Genomic DNA, 20,278 nt, shown 5'->3' with positions numbered 1-20,278 from the left:
CAGGGCTTCAGGTTCTTGGTGGTCACTCAGCAGGTTTCTTTCAGTTCTATGTATGGGGCTTTTCCATATGGCAGCTCATGCCATGGCAGCTCCCTTTAGCAGAAGAAGCAGGTGAGAGGAGCCAGAGACGCTGCAGGCAAGACATAAAGTCACATTTTTTCTTTTTTTTAATAACCCAGGATCAGAAGTGACATATCACTTGTTTTATTCTGTTGAGTACTAGGTCCAATCTATATGCAAATGGGATGCAAATGGCAGAGCTAAAGGCCTTTGATCTCCACCTCACGATCACAGGCTTAGAAATTCATGTACAATTCATGTATGTACCATTTAGCTACTGAAGCCATTCTACATGGATTAAAAACAAATCCCTATTCTCTCACTAAAAGAAGATACTTTAGGGCCTGGAGAGTTGGTTCAGTAGTTAAAAGCAGTGGCTACTCTTCTAAGGAACGTAGGTTTGATTCCCAGCACTCACAGGCTGCTCACAAACACCTCCAACTGCAGCTCCAGGGCTCTGCAACCTCTTTCTGTGTGCACACGGTGCACGTATAAAACCTCAGATGCACACACACACATAAAATTAACATTTTTAAAGAAGATACTCAACATTCACTCATTTACTGCATTAGCCCCAATTTTTTTCTACTGGAAAGCTATAAAGTAGAGCTTTAGGGGCTGGAGAGATGGCCCGGCAGTTAAGAGCACTGGCTGATCTTCAGAGGACAAACCTCCAGGCCAATTCCCAGCACTCACATGTGGCTGACACCATTAGTAACTCCAGTTCCGGGACATCCAGTGTCTTCTTCTGGCCTCTGATGGCCCTAGCCACACACGTGATTCACAGACATACATGGACACAAAGCTCTCACATACAGTAAATTAAAGATACAGATTTATTTTTTTCTTCCCCTTTCACTTCTCGTATTCCCAATTACAATAATGAAGGGGGAACAAGGTTGCTCCAGAGAAAACAGAATGGAATGATTAGAAGAGAAAGTAGCATACAGGGATTACCAAGACCACACCTTAAATCTAGCCAAACTAGAGTACCATAGGAACTATTGTTTGCAGGAGTTTGTTGTTTGGTGTGATGGTTAGTGTAATTGTCAGCTGGATGGGCTCCTGAGTCAGCTGGTGGACAGGCCTGTGGGGACCGTCCTGATTAGGTCAATTCAGGTGGGAAGACCCACTCACTGTGGGTGGGACCGTTTTCCTGCTGGACTATGTAGTAAGAAGGGAAAGTGGTATACTCATCACTCTGCTTCCTCATTTTGGGTGTGCTTGGACCAGTTGCTTCAAGCTTCTGTTGCCGTCACTTCCCAGCTGTGATAGACTGGACCCTTTAGCTGTGCGCTGAAATAAACCCCTTTGCCTTTGAGTTGCTCTTGTCAGAATATTTTATCACAGCAGCAGGAAAAGAAGCTGATATACTTGTCAGTTTGGCAACTCTAGTTTGCCTTTCTATGAAGAACATTTTAGGCATGTGGAGCATTCTCTTACTGTGAACTGTAATTTTAGCAGCCTGCTTTCTTTTGTTGGAGGTGACAAGACTGAATAATCACAACTTTTGTTTGCAGGGTTTGAAGTTTTGTAATTTCCTTAGATGTGCAGTAGAGTTGTGGTTGACTGAGTTTTAATTAATAAACACCTAGATATTGTGTTGAGTTGTTACTGTTAAATGTGGACCTTGACCTGGCGGCTGCTAGGTTCCTAGTTCCTAGTTCCTAGTTCTTGGGTTCCCAGTCACAAGTTCCTATTTTCCTAATGTCAGCTTTAGGATGGGATGAGACTACATCTTCATGTATTGTTTATCAGGCTGCCTTCCAACAGATAATTAGTTTCAAAAGAGAAAGCTGGTATCTTTGTCTGGAAGAAGAGCCTAGGGTTGCTGCTCAAGGAGACAAGGCAGTTCCTGGGCTTGCCTTCATTTCTTTGTTGTTACCCAAATTTTGGCATGGAATATGGATTTGATGTTTATTAGCTGCCAAAGTTCAAGATAAGATTCTTACTCTTTTCATTTCTCGTAAAGACAGAGTGAATAACAGAGCAAGCAATGGAGGATTAAAGGAGATTATGTTGATGAAACAAAAATAAGTAGTAGCTGCTGCTGCCAGCAGAGTCTCATATAGGATTAAGTGAGTATTGAGGAAATTTTATTTATATCAAACTGAAACATCTAAATATAGTGAGGAAGCATAAGTATTATGGGACCATAATGGAAGGGTAGAGGAGAGCATCAACCCCAGATATTGAGAATGGCAGAAGTTGGCTCCCCATTCCCAACCTGGTACTATATAGTTGCTGCCCTTCCATCAACCCTATTAAGAATTTATTACCTTTACAGTTACCAGGCTTCACTCCTTGTTTGACCTTATGAAGTGTCCCCAACCCCCACCCTACAGTCCCTGAGTATGCAGATGACGCATCTTCCAACACCCCTGCTCTGGCCAGTGGTACACAACCACATACCCTTGCCCCAGAGACCCTGGCCACCTCCTCAGGGGAATAAATACCCCCCCCCCCCATTAAATGTCTGTCTCACTGACGCTGTCTCTTGAGAAGGCTTTTTCTCACACACCCACCTCTGAGCAAGATTCTGCAATTCACACACCCACCACCAGCTAAGCTCCCCTCTCTCCAGTCCAGCTCAGTTTGCTATGAGCCTGGACACCCCAAGGGGAGAAGCAGAAACGGGGCTACATAAAGTAGTTAGGGGGATTATTCCTGCCAAAGCCTTGAGCTGAACAGAGTAATATACACATTTTAAAATCCAGTATAAGATGTTACTATGTAAGGTTCTCTTTCTTTCTTTCTTTCTTTCTTTCTTTCTTTCTTTCTTTCTTTCTTTCTTTCTTTCTTTCTTTCTTTCTCTCTCTTTCTTCTTTCTCTTTCTTTCTCTCTCTCTTTTTCTTTCTTTCTTTCTTTCTTTCTTTCTTTCTTTCTTTCTCTCTTTTTCTCTCTTTCTATCTTTTTCTTTCTTACTCTTTATTTCTTTCTTTCTCTTTCTCTTTCTCCCTCTCCCTCTCCCTCTCCCTCTCCCTCTCCCTCTCCCTCTCCCTCTCCCTCTCCCTTCTCTTCTTTTCTTTTCTTTCTTGTCTCACTATGTAGCTCTGGAACTTGAACTCACAGAAATTGCCTGCCTCTGACTCTGCCTCTCAAGTGCTGTGATTAAAAGCTTATACACCAGCCGGCTGAGATTCAATATTATTAAAGCTGTAATATTGCAGTATCTTTAGTTTTGCTGGTGTGTCTGGGATATTTCATAATAGATTGGCTCTATTGTATCACAAAAAAATGAACACTCTGCTTTAGTAAACTCTAGGAAAATAAGAATTAAGAAACTTACAATAATAATTTGAATAATAGCAGGACTTTTTAAAATATGGGATTTTCTTAAAGGTTTATTAACCATCAGTTTGTTTCATAGGATTTCATGTTGCCCTAAGGAGATTAATATATAATGATCCTTAAACTCTTTTTTTTTTTTTAAATCATTCTACTAAAGACTGTCCTTTCAGGAATCATTTCTGTAGTTTGTTATGAATCATTCTGTCTTGAAAATGTTTCTAAGAAAAGAGAGAATTTTGGATCTTTAGGAAGGTTTCTGGGGAGCCTTGTGGTGACAGTGGCGTCCACAGGCACTGAAAGCATGCTCTGCATTCCTTTTAAAAAACATTTACTCTGACAGCTTCCTACAGACAATGGACTTTAGTCACCTCTCCTCAGCTCTCCCGTCCCACTCCGTCCACGCCCAAGGAAGATGCTTTTGATAGACTGCCAGCAAGTACAAAGCTCTGAGTTCTATCTCTAACACGGTATAAACCAGGTGTGGTGGAACAGGCCCCAGGGTGGAGGCAGGAGAGTCAGCAGTTTGAGGTCATCTTTGGCTGCTTACTGAGTTCAAGGCCAGATAGAGATACATGAGACCCTGTCTAAAATTTTATTTTTTAATATTGATATTTACAAAATAATACTTTGTAGGATGGTGCCATCCTGTTGAGTCACTTCAAAAGGCACATGTGTCCACTTGTCTCTTTTAGTGTTAAGATGTTTCATTCTCTCTAGGTGGTAAGCCTGGTTTGTCTGTCATAAAGGATCCTGTTAGTGTGTTTCCAAGCCATGGACCATAGTTGTTTAGTCCCAGGTTTCACCAGAGGTTGTAACACGGATATGTAATTCTAGCATTTCCCCTGTTTATTAGCTAGATTTCATCTCTAGAGGATTTAGTCTCATAAACTATCTGGTTTCCCAGAGATGAGACAAATGCTGAATTATTTTCCTTTATTTACAATTTTTTGAATAATGAGCCAATTTTCTGGAACTCCCAGTGAGCCTCTTTTGTGTTGTTGATGTTATTATTATAAACATATACATTTTAACATTTAAAATTATTTATTTAACACAGAGGCGTTTGCTGAAACTGAAACATCAACCAAAGACCACGCATGAACTGGACCTAGGCCCCCTACAAAGTAGTAGATGGGAAGCTTAGGCCTCATATGGGTTCTCTCTTTTTTGTAAGGGAAGTGGGGACGCATGGGACATGGACTCACTAGCCTGCTTTTTGATCACTTTCTCCTGGTGGGACTGCCTTGCCAGGCCACAGGCACGTTCAGTCCTGATGAAACATGATGAGCTGGGGTAGATAGAAAGGGAGCTCTCCTTTTCTGAGGAGAGGAGAGGGGAGGGAGAGGGGATAGGACTAGGAGGGGAGGAGGGAAGGGGCTATAAGGATGTAAAGTCAATAAAATAATAAATGAGAAAAAGTACTTATTTAATTGTGTGTATATGTGTTTGTGCTGGTGTTATTTATTTAATGGTGTGTATATGTGTTTGTGCCTGTGTTTATTTAATGGTGTGTATGTGTGTGTGTGCCTGTGTTATTTATTTAATGGTGTGTATGTGTGTGTGTGTGCCTGTGTTTGGTTGTTTGTGAGGCTAGATGAGCACAGTGAGTCTTTGGTGCTGTAAGTTATAAGAGGTTGTGAGACACCCAAGTTTGGGTGCTGGTAACTAAACTTGGGTTCTCTGCAAGAACACTGTATACTCTTGACTACTGAGCCATCGCTCCAGCTCCAGCTTCAACATTTTGATGTTGAAGGCATTATTTTATTTAAAACTAAAATTGTTATGTCTTTGGCCAATTGCTCTTTTTTCTTTTTTCTTTTTCTTTTTCAGTAACTTCCTTTCCTTCTGTGAGACATGATAGTCCAGCCCTCTTTGTGTATTTCTTCATAACAAAATATAAGGTGGTAAGAATCAGGAGATTAATTAAGAGCATCCCTGCATTGAACAGAGACATGGGAACACCTCAAAACTCAGCAGAGATTTGCCATGAATTTAAAATTGTGACGGTGCACACCGTGCGCTCTCAATTAGCTCATAGGGCTGAGCTTTGTCTAGTCTGCTGCGCCATAGTTTCAGATAGGCCTTGCGTTTACGGAAGAAGTGTTTATATGGAAACTAAAATAGGGAGCTACATGCAATTATTGATGCTGAGTGATCATGACTTCTAGACAAGATGGATTTGGTTTTCACAGATAAAAATAAATCATGGGTTTATACTGAAGGTCCTAGTTCATGTTTAATGTTGCAGAGAACTTACTTTTTTATTTGTTCTTATCTCATAAAAATTATCTTGGTTCCAAAGATGTTAACAATTCTATAAATATAAGGAAGTTATTCTTGTGTTCTTGAGTTCTAATTAATATTTTTGTTTTTAAAAATATAAGCATGTCTATATCTGAGAACATCCTTTCATTTTTGGATAGAGGCTAACATACTAAGCGTACTATTCTGTATCTTGCGCTGCCACTTTATAGTTCATTTTGTTTTCTAACTGTGTAGCATGTGTGAATGCACTGTGGTTTGTTCAGGCTGCTGGCAGACATTCGGGCTGTTTCTAGTCTTTTGCTTTATTGATAGGGCTGTTGTGAGCAGCCTGCACAGGTGTTGTTCCGTGGGTTTGCTCCTATATCTTTGAGAGAGTATTCTAGAACGAGAATGCTGTAATAGAGAGTGTATCTGCATGCACTTTTGCTGTCTCGTGGCATGATGTTTGGGGAATATGTATGTAGCATGCCAAGCTATCAGAATACCATAACCTGGTAAGTTATAAGCAGCAGATTTTCCCTTATAGTTCTAGAGGCTGGAAGTCCCAAGATTTAGTGTCCTAGTAGGGCATACTCTGTCTCACAGCTGGAACCTTCTTGCTGGGTCCTCATTTGAGAGTGGCAAGGGCCACTTTTTCAAAGGCATGATTGATTTCCTATGGATAGATACCACAACAGGAGTTGAGGGTCCCACAAATACTCAGAACACAGAAATTTAAAGTCCTGCTTAGTAGAATGTGACTTCTGTCTTTCTTTCATTGTTAGTGAGAATATAGAGTGACTAGTTTGTGGCATCATTACCTTGTCTTTCCTTGTTTCTTCATGTTCATGGTAAGCTTATTTATGCCTAAGCGCTCACCTAGAGCTTAACTTAACCACTTCTTTCTTGATTTATTATATTTTATATATTTATATATTAATATATTTAAGTATTATTTTTATGTATTTTTATTTTTTATATTCTTTATTTTATATTTATGTTGTTAATTGACTTCAGAATTTTTAACTAATGCAGCCCAATGCTACAATCCTTGCAAGTTTGTCTGCTCTAAATGTTTTAAGATATTTTTTCACAATTGAATTTTATTCAGCTGTAAAGAAAATGAAATTATGAAATATCCAGCAAAGTGGGTAGAGCCAGAAAGTGCTCAGTGAGGTCAGTGCCAGCATCAGCTCTGCCCAGAGAAGCTTCTTCTTCAGTGGTTCTTGGTGCTGCACAGACTCAGAACGAATGAGTGTAGGCAGGAGGTCAGCTCCCAGAGGGACTGACCAAGAGTCTACGAAGAGGAAACAAAGAATGAGCAAATCAGCCCAAGACCCTGAAAACAGGGTGTAACACAGTGGTGCCGATGGGCTGTTTGTCATGATACACAAAATAACGGTTGTGGTTGACTCAGCTCAGGAACTCAGTAACTGACTGTAAAGGACAGTAGGTGCCAGTTGGGTCATGCCAACTATGCTAGCTTAAAGCAGCTTCAAGACTGCCTCTGTAGGACATCATGCACAGTGAGATTCCTCTCTTCCCTAGGAAGTGTTTTGAATCTTCCTTTTCCAGATGCCCCCCCGCCCCCCGCCCGTCGCCGGGAGTCAGGGCTTCTCTGTATAGCCTGTCCTGGAGCTCACTCAACAGACCAGGCTGCCCAGGAACACAGAGCTCCGCCTGCCTCTGCCTCCTGAGTGCTGAGATTAAAGGCGCGCACCACCATGCCTGACTCCAGCTGCTTCTTAGCTTTCTTTATTACCTGTTCTCTCACATGGAAGCTTTCCTTCTCTGTGCAGCTTGACTTCTTTACTATACAGTCTTTTTAATTATTTTATTTATAAAACCAATACTCCTTCGCTTTTAATTTTTAAAGCAATTATCTCTCTCTCTTTTAAGAACTTAAAATTTGAAGTAAAATCTAACTAAAAAAGAGATATTCTTACTCTTTTGGACAGAAATCATATGGTCTCTTTCCAGCTTCTATATGTCACCCTCTAACTGCATCTCAGCGCTGGAGCATTTTTAACTTCATCGAATTTCTGCATCATTTGGCATGAAGATTAAAAATCCTTATAGGTCTTTTCTATTTATTTCTAAGAGTTTTTTTTTTTTGTATCTGTACTTTCTTGGCTGATTTTTATACCAAAGTATATCAGCTTATGCCTAGATGAATTCTCTTTTGTATGCTTAGGTAATTAAGGGCACATTGAATTTTTCATGCATATTAAAATTTTACTAGCTTATCTATTTAAAATTTTGATTTTTAAAAGTATTGTTCTTTTCTCTTCTCTTCCTCCCCTCCTCTCCTCTCCTCTCCTCCCCATTTCCTTTCCCATCCCCTCCCCTCCCTATCTCCTCCCACCCCCCCACCCCCCATCCCCCGCTCTCCTCCTCTTCTTTGCTCAGGTTCGAAATGTTCTCAATGATGCGGTGGATTTGCTGGAGTTCCGTGACAGAGTCATTAAAGCATCTCTGAACTATGCACACTTGGTTGTTTCGACGTCTCTTCAGTGCTACGTGTTCTCGTAAGCATCTTGGATTTCCTAAAGCTCCCGAGTTTTTGTCAGTGATGAGAGATTTATTTTTAAGTGTTCATATCAATACTGTTTGGTTTTGCCTTAACTTTAGCAAAACTTTACTAATTAGCACCGTATTTCAGACCAGGAAATGAGGAAAAATCCCAAGCTATACACAATGAAAACAGAGGTAACGAAGTCTGTGCTTTAAGGCTAATACTCACTTTTAAAGCTGGAAACCTCTCATGTGTTGTGCTGTTTACTCATAGCTCTGAAGACCGTGGTAGAATCTTAACTCAAAGCCAAGGCCTTCATGTAGACATCCTGTGAAGAGGATGGCTGGCAGGCGGAAAGAACCTAGGAAGGTTATGGTAGCCATAAAAGCACTGGTGACACGAAGTTGTCCAGAAACAGTGAAAGAAAATATGTTCAGTGCCGTCCATACTAGAATGGCAATAAGCCGAGAACATGCCTGGGAATTTAACACACACCTGCTGTCGGTGTGCTTGTAAGCACTGCAGGAAGCAGACTTGATTTGCAGGCCGTGATTATGATGATGTAATCTACAATGACTTTAAGCTACCAGTGTGATTTTGCTGAACATGGAGAGGAGATGCCAAATGGTGGTCAGTATGTGCTGTTGCCACCTCATAGCTAGCGTAGATGTAAACAGCTCGCCATTGTACAATAAGCCGGGTGGGTGAAGTTCAAGTGATGAGTCCCAAGCATTTCTTACCTTTGCTTGAACATAATCTGCCTATCATAGTGAGTTTATCTAATCTCACTTTTAGGCAATTGGCTGTATTTAATAGTCAACTTCCAACATCCTTATTTTAACTACCACAGGCCAGCTTAGCATTCTACCATCTAATCTATCCAGAAAACTCAAGAAACCACTCATTCTCTCAGGAGTTTTTGTTAAGGACATTAAAAAAATGTGCTTGCTTTTATCCTGCTATGTATTTATAGTTTGGCTATTTGATAGCTATGGCGGTAGAGATGGACAGTGTGTCTTTTTACTGTCCACCCAGTGCTTAGCTCAGTATGTGGTAGGCGCTTACAAGTGTTTTGAATAGTGAAATGAAGTATATAAAAGTGTTGCATTGCTATCCTGAGGCCTGGTAATTCACAATGTAACAGTATTGAATTTCATTGACAACTGCTCTAGTTCCCACTTAATTTGTATAAATCTGCAACCAATCAGAATCTGTGGGTTGGTGGTAACCATGTCAGGGGTACTGAAGGATGAGAGGCAGCAGAGAGTGGAGAAAGAAGCAAGGCTTAAAGTTATGTGAATTGTTTTCTTAAATGACAAGAAGGGAAAACAGTGATAATTCAGGGAAAAAAATCAAAAAAGATACTACGCTAAACAGTCCTAGAAGTCCTTTTTTTTTTCTTCAAAAACCCCACATAACCATCACTTTTCTGATGAGCTCTCTAGATAGAAAATGAAGGTTAATTCTAATGACTAAGGAAGAAAACTGAGTTTTCCTGAAACACAAACACGCTTATCTTTATCAGAGCGATTACTGGCACTAGTTTTGAGTAGCCGTTACTATCAGAACTGCTACATTCTTTTGTTGTTTCGCCATATGCTTGCATTACTTTCTGAAAGAGGCATCAAACTGTGAGCCAGCCCTCAGTTGTACACCAGTGTGTGTTTACTCTCTGTAGTCTTCTCTTTTTCTATCTTCTATGTGAAAATGAGGGTTAATCTCTAAGGAGTGGGGAGGGTGTTAGGGAGATGGCTCAGTGGGTAAGAGAGCTTTCTTGCAAGTCTGAGGATCTGAGTTTGAATTTCCAGCACCCAAGAAAAAGCTGGGCAAAGCTGCACATACCTGTATTGTAGGGCAGAGGCATCCAGGTTGGTGGCCAGCCAGGCTGGCATGCTGACCTTCTGCTTCTGAGAGAGGCTTCTTATCTGTAAGGCGAAAAGGTGCACCAGCGTATGCAGCTGCATGCTTGAACACAGAGGAAGAATGGGTGATGCGTGCCTGTAACCCCAGCACTTGGATGTGGAGATAGAAGGATCAGGAGTCCAAGGTCATTAGCACCTTATAGCTTCTTTAAGGCTGTCCCAGTCTGCATGAGACTATCTAAAAAACCAGAACGGGTTCTGTAAAAGTTACTCAGAATAAGAAAACATTTTAAACTATAGAACAAGTTCAGTTCTAGATGTTTCTTCACTCAGCCCAGTTTGGTTTTGTTGTTCAAGGTCTCGCTCTAATCCAGGCTGGCCTAGTGCTCACTGTGTAGCCCAAGCTGACCTTGAGCTCGTTGTCGTTCTCCTGCCTTTGACTGCTAGGATTACAGACACTAGCCACCATGTCTGCCTTCCCCAGTCTTTGAATCACGCTACCCTATTGAAAATAAAAGAGTTATTTGTGCATCTACTCGTCATATTTTTGAGTAAGCATGGTAGTAGAGAGTACTTCAGAGAGTACAGAAATAATTTTGTTTTAACCCAACAAAACACTGGGATATCTATAGGAAAAATAATTATGTCCAAAATATTATTTTTGTTTTTTGAGGCAGAGTTTTACTGTGCAGATTTGGCTGCCCTGGAACGCGCTGTGCAGACCAGGCTGTCCTCAGCCTCAGAGATTGACCTATCTCTGCCTCTTGAGTGCTAGGATTAAAGGTGTGCGTACCATGCTTGGTGCCCCCGAAGCTTAGCTTGTTGAAGTCACATGGCTGGGCGATGTTGCAGCCCAGTGTTTAGTCCAGACTTTTCTAACCCATCTTCAGTGTGCTCTGCTGCTGTTACTTTTCAGAGGAGACATGTTAGATGGCCTGCCCAAACTCAGAGCTAATGAACAGCAGAGCAAGGGCTTATTCTTGGGATTCCTAAATTCATGTACTCTACGTGAGCACTTACTGAAAACCTATCGTGTACTAGTTGCTGGGGCCACAGAATCTCTGCCTTTTAGTTGAAGATACAGACATGTGAATGAACAATTTTAGAGTAATGCGTTAAGTGCTTTAATATAAATATATATATATATGATACTTTGTGAAATTAAACTTACTATTTAAGATGAGTAATGCTTGATTATTAAAATGTGTTTAATATTTGAAATGCTAATAAAATTCATTTCATTGGTCTTTTAGTACGAAGAACTGGAATACACCACTTATATTTGATCTCAAAGAAGGAACTGTTAGTTTAATTCTGCAGGCAGAAAGGTAATTTGTTTATATGCTCACTAATGGATTTAGGGTTTAGATAGCTCATGTAATAGTAAATGACTGTTTAGCATCTCACAAGGGCTGCAGAGGTGATTCTGCTCGTAAGAGCACTGGCTGCAGCTGGGACCAGCTCCCAGCACCTACCTGGTGGCTCCCACCCTCTGACTCATCCTAGGGGATCTGCTGCCCTCTCATGGCCTTCATGGGCGCTGCATGCATGTACATACATATATAGGCAAGCAAAACAGTCAGATACATAAGATAAAAATAAATCCTTTTTTAAAAATCTCACAAAATGATATAGTAGTCATTGGAATCAGTCTGTTTCTATTATATGTTTAATAATTTTTTTAAAAAGTAGAATGGTGGTAATGAAATCTTTTATTCCCAGAATTTCTTATATTCTTAAGATACTGAAAGTTATATATATTAACATTCACTGCATTAAAAATTAAAATGAAGAAATTAAGTAGTTAGTAACTTTAACTATTTAGAAAAGCTCAGTATTGGTAACATTAGAGTAACAATATGAAAGAATGACAACAAAACAGGAGAATTACTTAGCTCCTGTTTTCTGTTTGTTTGTTCTTTCTTTTCCATTTCTATTCAAATACATTTCACCCTAAGTTTATATCAACATGTAAGAGTGCTCCAGGTGAGGACTGCACTGCCAACTTCAGCAGTGCTCCGATGCCCTTCCTCCCTCCTTCCCCTGTCCTCCCGTGGTGCTGGAGACTTACCCCTGGCTTTGCACATGCTCAGCACATACTTTAAGACTGAGCAATACCCTCAGCTCTATTTTCATTCTTAAATAGGGGTTGAAACTCATTGAGCTCATGAGCTAGTGCTAGGCCGTGGCCTGAAATGTGAAAAGTTGGGTTTCCTGGCAAGTCCTTCAGTGATGTGAAACTCTGGGTGATTCGCCTGAGCAAAGTAGACTAGCTGTTAATCAATTTATTAAGCACAATGATCTCCTACTGGGTCGGAGATAAAACTTAGAAAACCTGCTCCAAAAACGTCTCTACACAATAAGACTCAGTGAAGGGTGGAGATGCAGTTGTATTTATCTACAACAGATGTGCTTGTAAAACCTCTGTACAGAATCTCACCCTTCACCTGTCTCTGCTCTTGTCACCCCAGCAGCGTTAGTACAGCTCATTAGCAGGTTTTCCAGCCCAACACACTGTAAATCATTTTGTAAATAAACCAGAACAGGGTTGATGCTGTCGGGCCTAGCGGCTGCTGCAATTACAAGCAGACAAATGACTGACAGAGAAAGCCGAAGGCACAGAACAGGGACTGAGTCGTGTCATCTTCAGAGCCTCAACAGATTCTCAGGAGAATCCCAGCACTTGGGAGGTGGAGGCAAGCAGGTCTCTCAGTTTGAGGCCAGCCTGATCTACAGACTGAGTTCTAGGACAGCCAAGGCTACACAGAGAAACCCTGTTTCGAAAAACCAAAAAACAACCAGACCAAAACAAAACCCCAGAACCAAACCGAATTTCAATTTTTGAATATTCCAGTCTTTAAATACTTATTGTAATTGTAGGATTTAGATTTTTCCCAAACAGTAAACTCTTCTTTAATATGGAAGTGAAAATTATAGTATTTTCTATTAAAAAAATCTTTACTCACGTATTTTTTTAGACATTTTCTTCTGGTAGATGGTGGTGGGATCTATTTGCATTCTTACGAAGGGCGCTTCATTTCTTCTCCAAAGTTCCCTGGAATGAGGACAGATATTCTGAATGCACAGACTGTGTCTTTGAGTAATGACACGATAGCAATAAAAGACAAAGCTGATGAAAAAAGTAAGTCTATCCTTTTGTATTTTTCATATCCAAAGTTCATGCAGTTTATAATGTCGAGAAATTTTTTTCATAAAGTTTCATTTTTTTACCTCCTTATATGTTAAAAAATGTGGAAAAATTATGACTTCTCTGATTTGTTCTAAACAGGAATTAAATAAAAATTAAAATTGTCAGTGCTAATGGAACAAATATATGTTGTGTCAATATTCAAGGACAGTGGTAAATAAATCTTTATGTATTCATCAGAATTTTATTTCAAGATTATGGTTCTAAAATATGTGTTAATTCTCAAGTGTTTAAGCTTATTGGATACTCCTTTTCTATCTATTGATTTGGTAATATGGCAAATGTTGTTCTCCATTGTGCCATTTATTTTCTTTATATATTTTCTAACTAATATTTTAAATGAATAAAGTAAAAGAAAGGTATAAATAATGTAAATTTTTCATGTAAAAATCTAGGCCATGTTAGTGTGTATAAAAGAAAGTATTCCAGTGTTTTGTAATGCCGTGGTACATGAAACCATTTTGGTAAGCAGATATTATCAAGCAGATATTGTTGAGTGCAGCATACCAAGTACTTTTCTAGAAGTTGAAGATACAATGGTGATGAAGATAGACAATCCAGGGCTGGTGAGATGGCTCAGAGGTTAGGAGCATTGGCTGATCTTCCAAAGGTCTTGAGTTCAATTCCCAGCAACCACATGGTGACTCACAACCAATTATGATGAGTATCTGGTGCCATCTTCTGGTGTGCAGGCATACAGAACACTAACCATTAAGTAAATCTTAAAAGAGAGGGGGAGGAGAGAGAGAGAGAGGAGAAAGAGAGAGGGGAGAGAGAGACAGTGACAATCCAGGAAATAAACACAGGTCAGTGAACAAATTTACCGTTGGCTGTTGGCTAATGAGGCGCTCTAAGCAGCTACTCAGAGTGAAAGAGAGGCAGTGTTTCTAGGGACAGTAACTGATAGACAAACAGAAAGAGCCTGGGGTGGGAGTGATTGGCACATAAAAGGAACTCACAGAAGGCGATATTTAAGGGTCAGCATGATATCTAAGGGTCAGCATGAGCCAGAGGGTGGGAGAGGTCAGAGAGGTCAGCACCCATGCTGGGCAGGCATCCCCCACTGAGCTGGACCATTTACTACTTGAACTTTACACTTAACACTCAGGCTGACCCTGGGTAACTGCAGGTGCAGTGTCGTGACCTCGCCTACCTTGCATTACCGAAACTTCACATGCATTTCTTTCGCCCGCTCTGGCAACCACCATCCCGCTATCTGCCTCTCTAAGATTCACTATTTTAGGCACCTTATAGTGGTAGAATTTTGCTGTATTTGTTCTTTGGTGGCTACCTTATTTCACCTAGCCTGTCTTCCAGATGTGCAGGCCTTTCTTTTCTTTTATTCTTTTCTTAAGCTGAATGATATTTCTGGGTGCATGTCTCTGTCTCTCTCCTTTCCCCTCCCTCCCTCCCCACTCCTCTTCCCCTTCTGACCACCTCTGTCATGCACACACGCACTATGTTTTTCTCATCTACTGCTCGGACTGATTGTCTCTACATAAGGCAGTTGTGAGTAATGATGCAATGACCGTTGAGAATGCTGAACCGAGATACGGCAACCAGTGCTTCCCACAGTGAAGCTGATTTCTAGATCACTTGGAGTTCTACGTATAACTTTTTGAGCTTCCTCCACTCAGTTATCTATGGCAGTAACACCATTTTACATTACTATGAACATCAAGCAGTGTACAAATTTTTTCCCCAATTTTTCCATATCTTCTTCACTGACATTTTCCTCTCTCCTTTTGTTGTGGCATTTATAATAGCCATCCTAACAGATATAAAATGATACAGTGGTTTGGATTTGTAAAAATTTGCAATTCTTTTTTCATAAAATTGTTGGCCCTAAAAAATGTCTTGGCTTAAGACTAATTCTTGAATATCGAGGGAAATAATTTAATCTTGGAAGTATCTTCCACATTTCATCATGGGAGATAGTTCTAATTAGCATTTAGGAAAATAAATCACTGCTAGCAGCCTTCAAAAAGAAAACTGCTTAAGAAATAATGTAAAATAGTCATCCGATAGAAAGTCATTATTTTATAAACTACATCTTATTTACACATGTGTTTGCTTTCCCTGCCTGAGTTACAAGATAGAAATGTTTATTTGTGCTCACAATATAAGGAGTTTCAGCCCATGGTTACTTGACCCTGTTGCTTCCGGCCTGTAGCAAGAAAGATCATTATGGGGAGGAACACATGGGAGAGCAGAGGTGCTCGCCTTGGTGTCTGGAAGGCGAGAAAGTAGAAAGGTTAGGGTGTGTGCCCTCCAGAGGCACACCCTAAAACCTGTCTTCCTTAGACTGCAGCGCCTCTTGTCTGGAGTGGCAGGCTGGCAGCCAAACTTCTGCTGCGTTGCTTTGGGGAGGTCCTTACGATCCAAAATAATAGCTGTTGCCTCTTTTTTTCACTCTAAGTTAATGTTAAAACGTAAAGGGTTAGCTAGAAATATGGAAGCACAGTTCTGAAGCCTTCCCTCAAGAGTGCTGGGAAATTGTCGGACTGAGAACTAGCTGAGCTCCCAAAGCAAGTGTTTATAACAAAAATAGGTTCTTGTGGCCTCCCTGTAGCTCTGAGGCAAGCCAGCCGATACTCTTGAGGCCATCAATTTGTAAAAACATACTAAGGATTTACGAAAAAACTCAATTGTTGACAGTCCATTTCCTCCCAAACCTGGTATACTGCAGTCTTGTTCAAACCCTGACTATTCAGAATTCGTACAGTCCCTAAAGTTGAGTGTACTTTTCATGAGATTGCCTTCACTTTCTGTGTCAGCTGCTTGTTGTTCTCAGGGAGCTTTGGGAGTCGACATCATCAGCCATTCATTTGAACTCACTAGACCTCCTCATCCACAGAAGTCAGAGACCTAAAAGCTCCATCCTATTAGTTGCTGCTTGACTTTTGTGATTGTGAACCCTTATCTGTAGTAAAGAAAGTATCCATGAATCTGTTGTTCTAACTAACAGCAAAGAAACTCCTATTTTCTGGAAATGTTGAGGGGTTTTGAAGCTCCCAGCCAAGAACAGGATAAATTATTATTTTTTTCCACATGAGTGTGTAATAGAAACAGCACGGAGTACATTGCCAGACATCATGCAGCTAAGTCCTTAGTGCGTATTTTGTTTCATGAATATGATTGCTACAGAGGTCTAAGTCAGAAGTAACCGGAATTTAATGTTATATCCCACGTTTGGATTTGCCATTGATGAACCAGTGGGCCATTTTCTTAACCAGTAGTAACAGTTTTAATTAGGGAAAATGTGTTAGGAAAAAAAAAATCAGTTCTGTTTTCATAAAAACATGTGACCTCCTCAATAAGTGGAAATTTGATATTGCTGGTCTTCTACTGATAGATGTTCTATGGTCCACAAAGTTAAATAATTTCTCCTAAGAATTACGACAGTGTCACTGGAATTTACCAGCAATGATTCTAATAAAACACTGTTTTTTTTGTTTTCCTAGTAATCTTCCTCTTTGAAGCATCAACTGGAAAACCCTTAGGAGATGGGAAGCTTCTTTCTCATAAGGTAATAAACATTTTCTGTTTCTAGTATAAATGGCCACTGCTTAGTTAATTTTCTTTTAAAATGAAGTTATCCCTTAAGGAAGAAAACAGACTAATTTAATATTTAAAAATAAGTGTATGTCTTGTTTTTTCTAAACACGCCATAGCTTAAGACTAAGGGCAGGGAACGCCTGAAATAGTGCCGTCTGAGGGCAGGTTAAGTGCATCACATGATGTGATGTGTGTTTGCTGACTAGGTCTCTATTGTTTTTCAATAACATGTTCTAGTTTTTTGAGACAGGGTTTCCCTGTGTAGCCTTGGCTGTCCTAGAGCTCGCTTTGTAGACCAGGCTGGTCTCAAACTCACAGGGATCTTCCTGCCTCTGCCTCCCTGAGTGCTGGGATTATAGGCGTGGGCCACCAATTACTGGCAATATGTTCTATTTTACTAAACTTTGTAGACAAAAGTGTCTTTATAACTTAGTGGCAGTTTTCTTTCTGACCTATCCTTAGGCAGCATTTTTTTTTTTTTTTTTTAGGTTTTAGGGTTTTGATACTGTAGTTCAACTTCTTTATTATAGAGGGAAATTATTCTCTATAGAAGTACAAAGCACCCTAAATTGTAAAGTGTGGGTTGCTTTTGGTTTTTATTCTTAAACAAAGGAGCACATTTCATAAAGGTTATCCTCTTAAACAAGTGATATTTGAGAGCTTACGGATGCAATTAATGTTTTTTAGCAATTCCAATAAATTGTTATTTTAAGTTGTATTCCCCCTTTTGTCATTATTTGCTTTACATTTAAATAATGTATAAAGTCATGTAAGACAAAAATATAAAAAACATTAAAATATATTGTTAAAAATGTCTCCCATACCAGTTTTCAGTATTCTACCAGGTAAGAACCACAGTTCCTAATATCTTACATGTTTTTGCTGCAGAGCACCTTGCAGTTCTCCCACCGAACACCATTTTGGAGGTCTTTCCAGAACACGTAATGTTCTTTCCCACTCCCAGCCATATCATATAATACAACACTGTCTGGCACTGTCAGTTTGTCTAACCTGCCTGCTGATGGCTCTGTGAGTGTCCCGCCCAGCTGGGCGTGGTGCTGCACAGCTGCCATCCCAGCATGGGAAGGTGGAAGGAGGATCACACGTGAAAGGAGACTTGGGCTGGTGAGAGGCTCCAAAGAGGAGGGAAGTTTCTGGAATTTGCAACCACAGTGTTGTCTTGTACGTGCTCTGTTATAGCTGTGGCATTAACTCCAAATATTGTGTCAAAGGATTTGAGCATTTTTTTATTTTTAGAGAGTATTATCTTTCTAAGAGGCTGTGTCAGTTTGCCTTCCCACTAAAAGCTAATGTGATGCCTGTTTATCGTCATTTAAATCAAGACTACATAAGCAGAACTTTTCCCAGCAGAATTAAGATAAAACAAGAAGTAAACTTCTTAGCTGTCAAATAACCTTTATTTGGTAAGGAAGGTTAAAGTGAGAATCATTTAATAACATTGAATAAATATTTGTTTTAATATGGTAACTTTTTAACTAGAGCACATATTCTAAGTATAAGAATTTACAATTTCATAGTTACAAGAGTGTAGGTAATTTCTACATCTTATAACTTACCCAGGGCATGTGGATATAACACAAGAAATGTGAAGTTTTGTATGCACTTGGGTATGGTGGTTCATGCTTGTAATCCCACACAGGAGGATTACGCTACAGCAGGAGGATTACCACAAATTCGAGGCCAGTTTAGGCTGCACTGCTAGTATTAGGCCAGTAGCATTGTGTGGAAAGATTCTGCTTCACAAAAGTAAAACAAAAGAAACAACACTGAGAAAGTGATGTTTTACATTCTACATAATAATAATTAATTTCCGATTTTGTTTTATATTTGAAGAAACCTAAGCATTCCTCCGTAATTACAGAGTTCAGAGTAGAACTTAAGTCTGGTGTTTTGTTTTGTTTTTGGCTATAGAATCTCCTGTACCTTAGCCTGACCCAAACTTACAATGTAACTGAGGATGACCTTGAACTCCTGATCCTCCTGTATCTACCTCCCAAGGGTAGGATTGCAGGAATGTGCCACTTCACCTAAATTAAGTCCACACATTATTATTAAGTCAATGATTATCGTTTAGTGCACAGCAAGGGGGAAACTTTGAACACAAACTGCAAAGAATGACTCAGGAGGATTAGAACATAAGGAGAGAGAACAAGGGCTAGACAAGAGGAGGGGAAGCTCTGTTGTGTGATGAGGGCATCCCCAGCCTCTATGCACACAGATATTACTGTCCATGGTTGACTTCAACTTTTGCAGAAACCAGAGTCTGTGTAACTGTTTCTAATATTATACCAACACTAGCTTCTTCTGGTGGCATCGACAAATACTCCTTTAAGGAAAAAAAAAAAAATGATGTATTTACTGATTTGTGTGTGTATCAGTATGTGCACACGTGTGCTCGCATGTGCAAACAGAAGTCAAAGGAGATGACAAGGGTCTTCTATAATTCTACTCCTACTCCTTTGAGACAAGGTCTTTTCATGAACCTGGGCCTCAAGTTCTCTCCACTCAGCCAGAGGCCAAAAGCCCCGAGTCCCTTCCTTCTCCCTGCCTCAGAGCTGGGGTTACAAGCTATCCCAAGTGCCTGGCTTGTTGTGCAGGTGTTGGCTTCTGAACTCTGGTCTTCATGATTGTACAGCAAACTCTGAACCATCTCTCCAGGCCAACGGATACTTCTTTCTTTGTAAATATAATTTATTTGAAATGTTTCTATCTTTATAATGTTAGGATACTAGGATCATAGTACTTAACAAAGTGCTCTTCAGGAAACAAGAATTATTTTTTAAATATGAATTATAGTCTAGAGGGGCTCTCTTTTAAAATATATTATGAAGTAGACTGGCTGGTCTGCCAATTTGAATAAAGGTACATGTATACCTTTATTTTAATAGGTGGTATGCATATAATCCTGGATCCAATTATTGATCGTATAGTCATGATGCTCGTTGAACGCAGAGTTCCTAGCAAAGTCTTCAGACACAGTAGAATGAAATCTACCGTTACACAGCACAGAAATCACTCGTGGATTGAACTGAAGTGAATCCATGCAAACGTGTTTTGAGTTTTAAGAAAGTCATCTTCCTAACTCATTATAGATTAATTCAATATTTAAGAAATAGTCTATTATTGTAGAAAAGGAAAGATGCTGGAGTTAGAAGTCTAAGTTATAAATTCTGGACTTATTTGCTGTTAGCTTTTTCTGACACACACACACATACCCCAAGCAGAAGAAATCAGTAGATGACTATGGGTCTTATGTTTTCTGTTTCATATGAAACAACATGGAAAAAAATTGTGAATTTTAGTGGTCTGAAAACATGAGATATTCCCAGGTGTTTCTAAAGTTTACTTAACAAATCTTTAAGATATAGGTGTTAGGCAATCTATTTAGAATATATTTTATAAGAAACCTTTTCATTAACGTAGACCTCTCACATTATACTGAGACTTGTCGTATAGTTTGCTTTTGTCAGCTAAGGACAGGACAAAAGGGCAGTGGCTCCTACTGCAGAGTTCAGTAGA

The 20,278-nt window shown here is 39.8% G+C and overlaps 1 protein-coding gene across 1 annotated transcript in view; it reads left to right on the top strand.

Annotated features, from left to right (window-relative positions):
- The window catches only part of Ift80 (intraflagellar transport 80), an 86,587-nt gene that overhangs the window by 46,283 nt on the left and 20,026 nt on the right, over window positions 1-20,278 (top strand). The window contains exons 10-13 of the mRNA XM_060378415.1: window positions 8,005-8,123; window positions 11,226-11,300; window positions 12,951-13,114; window positions 16,645-16,709. Of these exons, the coding sequence (XP_060234398.1) occupies window positions 8,005-8,123; window positions 11,226-11,300; window positions 12,951-13,114; window positions 16,645-16,709 (423 nt within the window). The remainder of the gene's footprint in view (window positions 1-8,004; window positions 8,124-11,225; window positions 11,301-12,950; window positions 13,115-16,644; window positions 16,710-20,278) is intronic.

Source organism: Meriones unguiculatus, chromosome 2 (assembly GCF_030254825.1).
Source record: "Meriones unguiculatus strain TT.TT164.6M chromosome 2, Bangor_MerUng_6.1, whole genome shotgun sequence".
Classification (NCBI taxonomy): domain Eukaryota; kingdom Metazoa; phylum Chordata; class Mammalia; order Rodentia; family Muridae; genus Meriones; species Meriones unguiculatus.
Note: the sequence above shows the minus strand (reverse complement) of the source record. Positions and strands in the feature narration are given on the sequence as shown.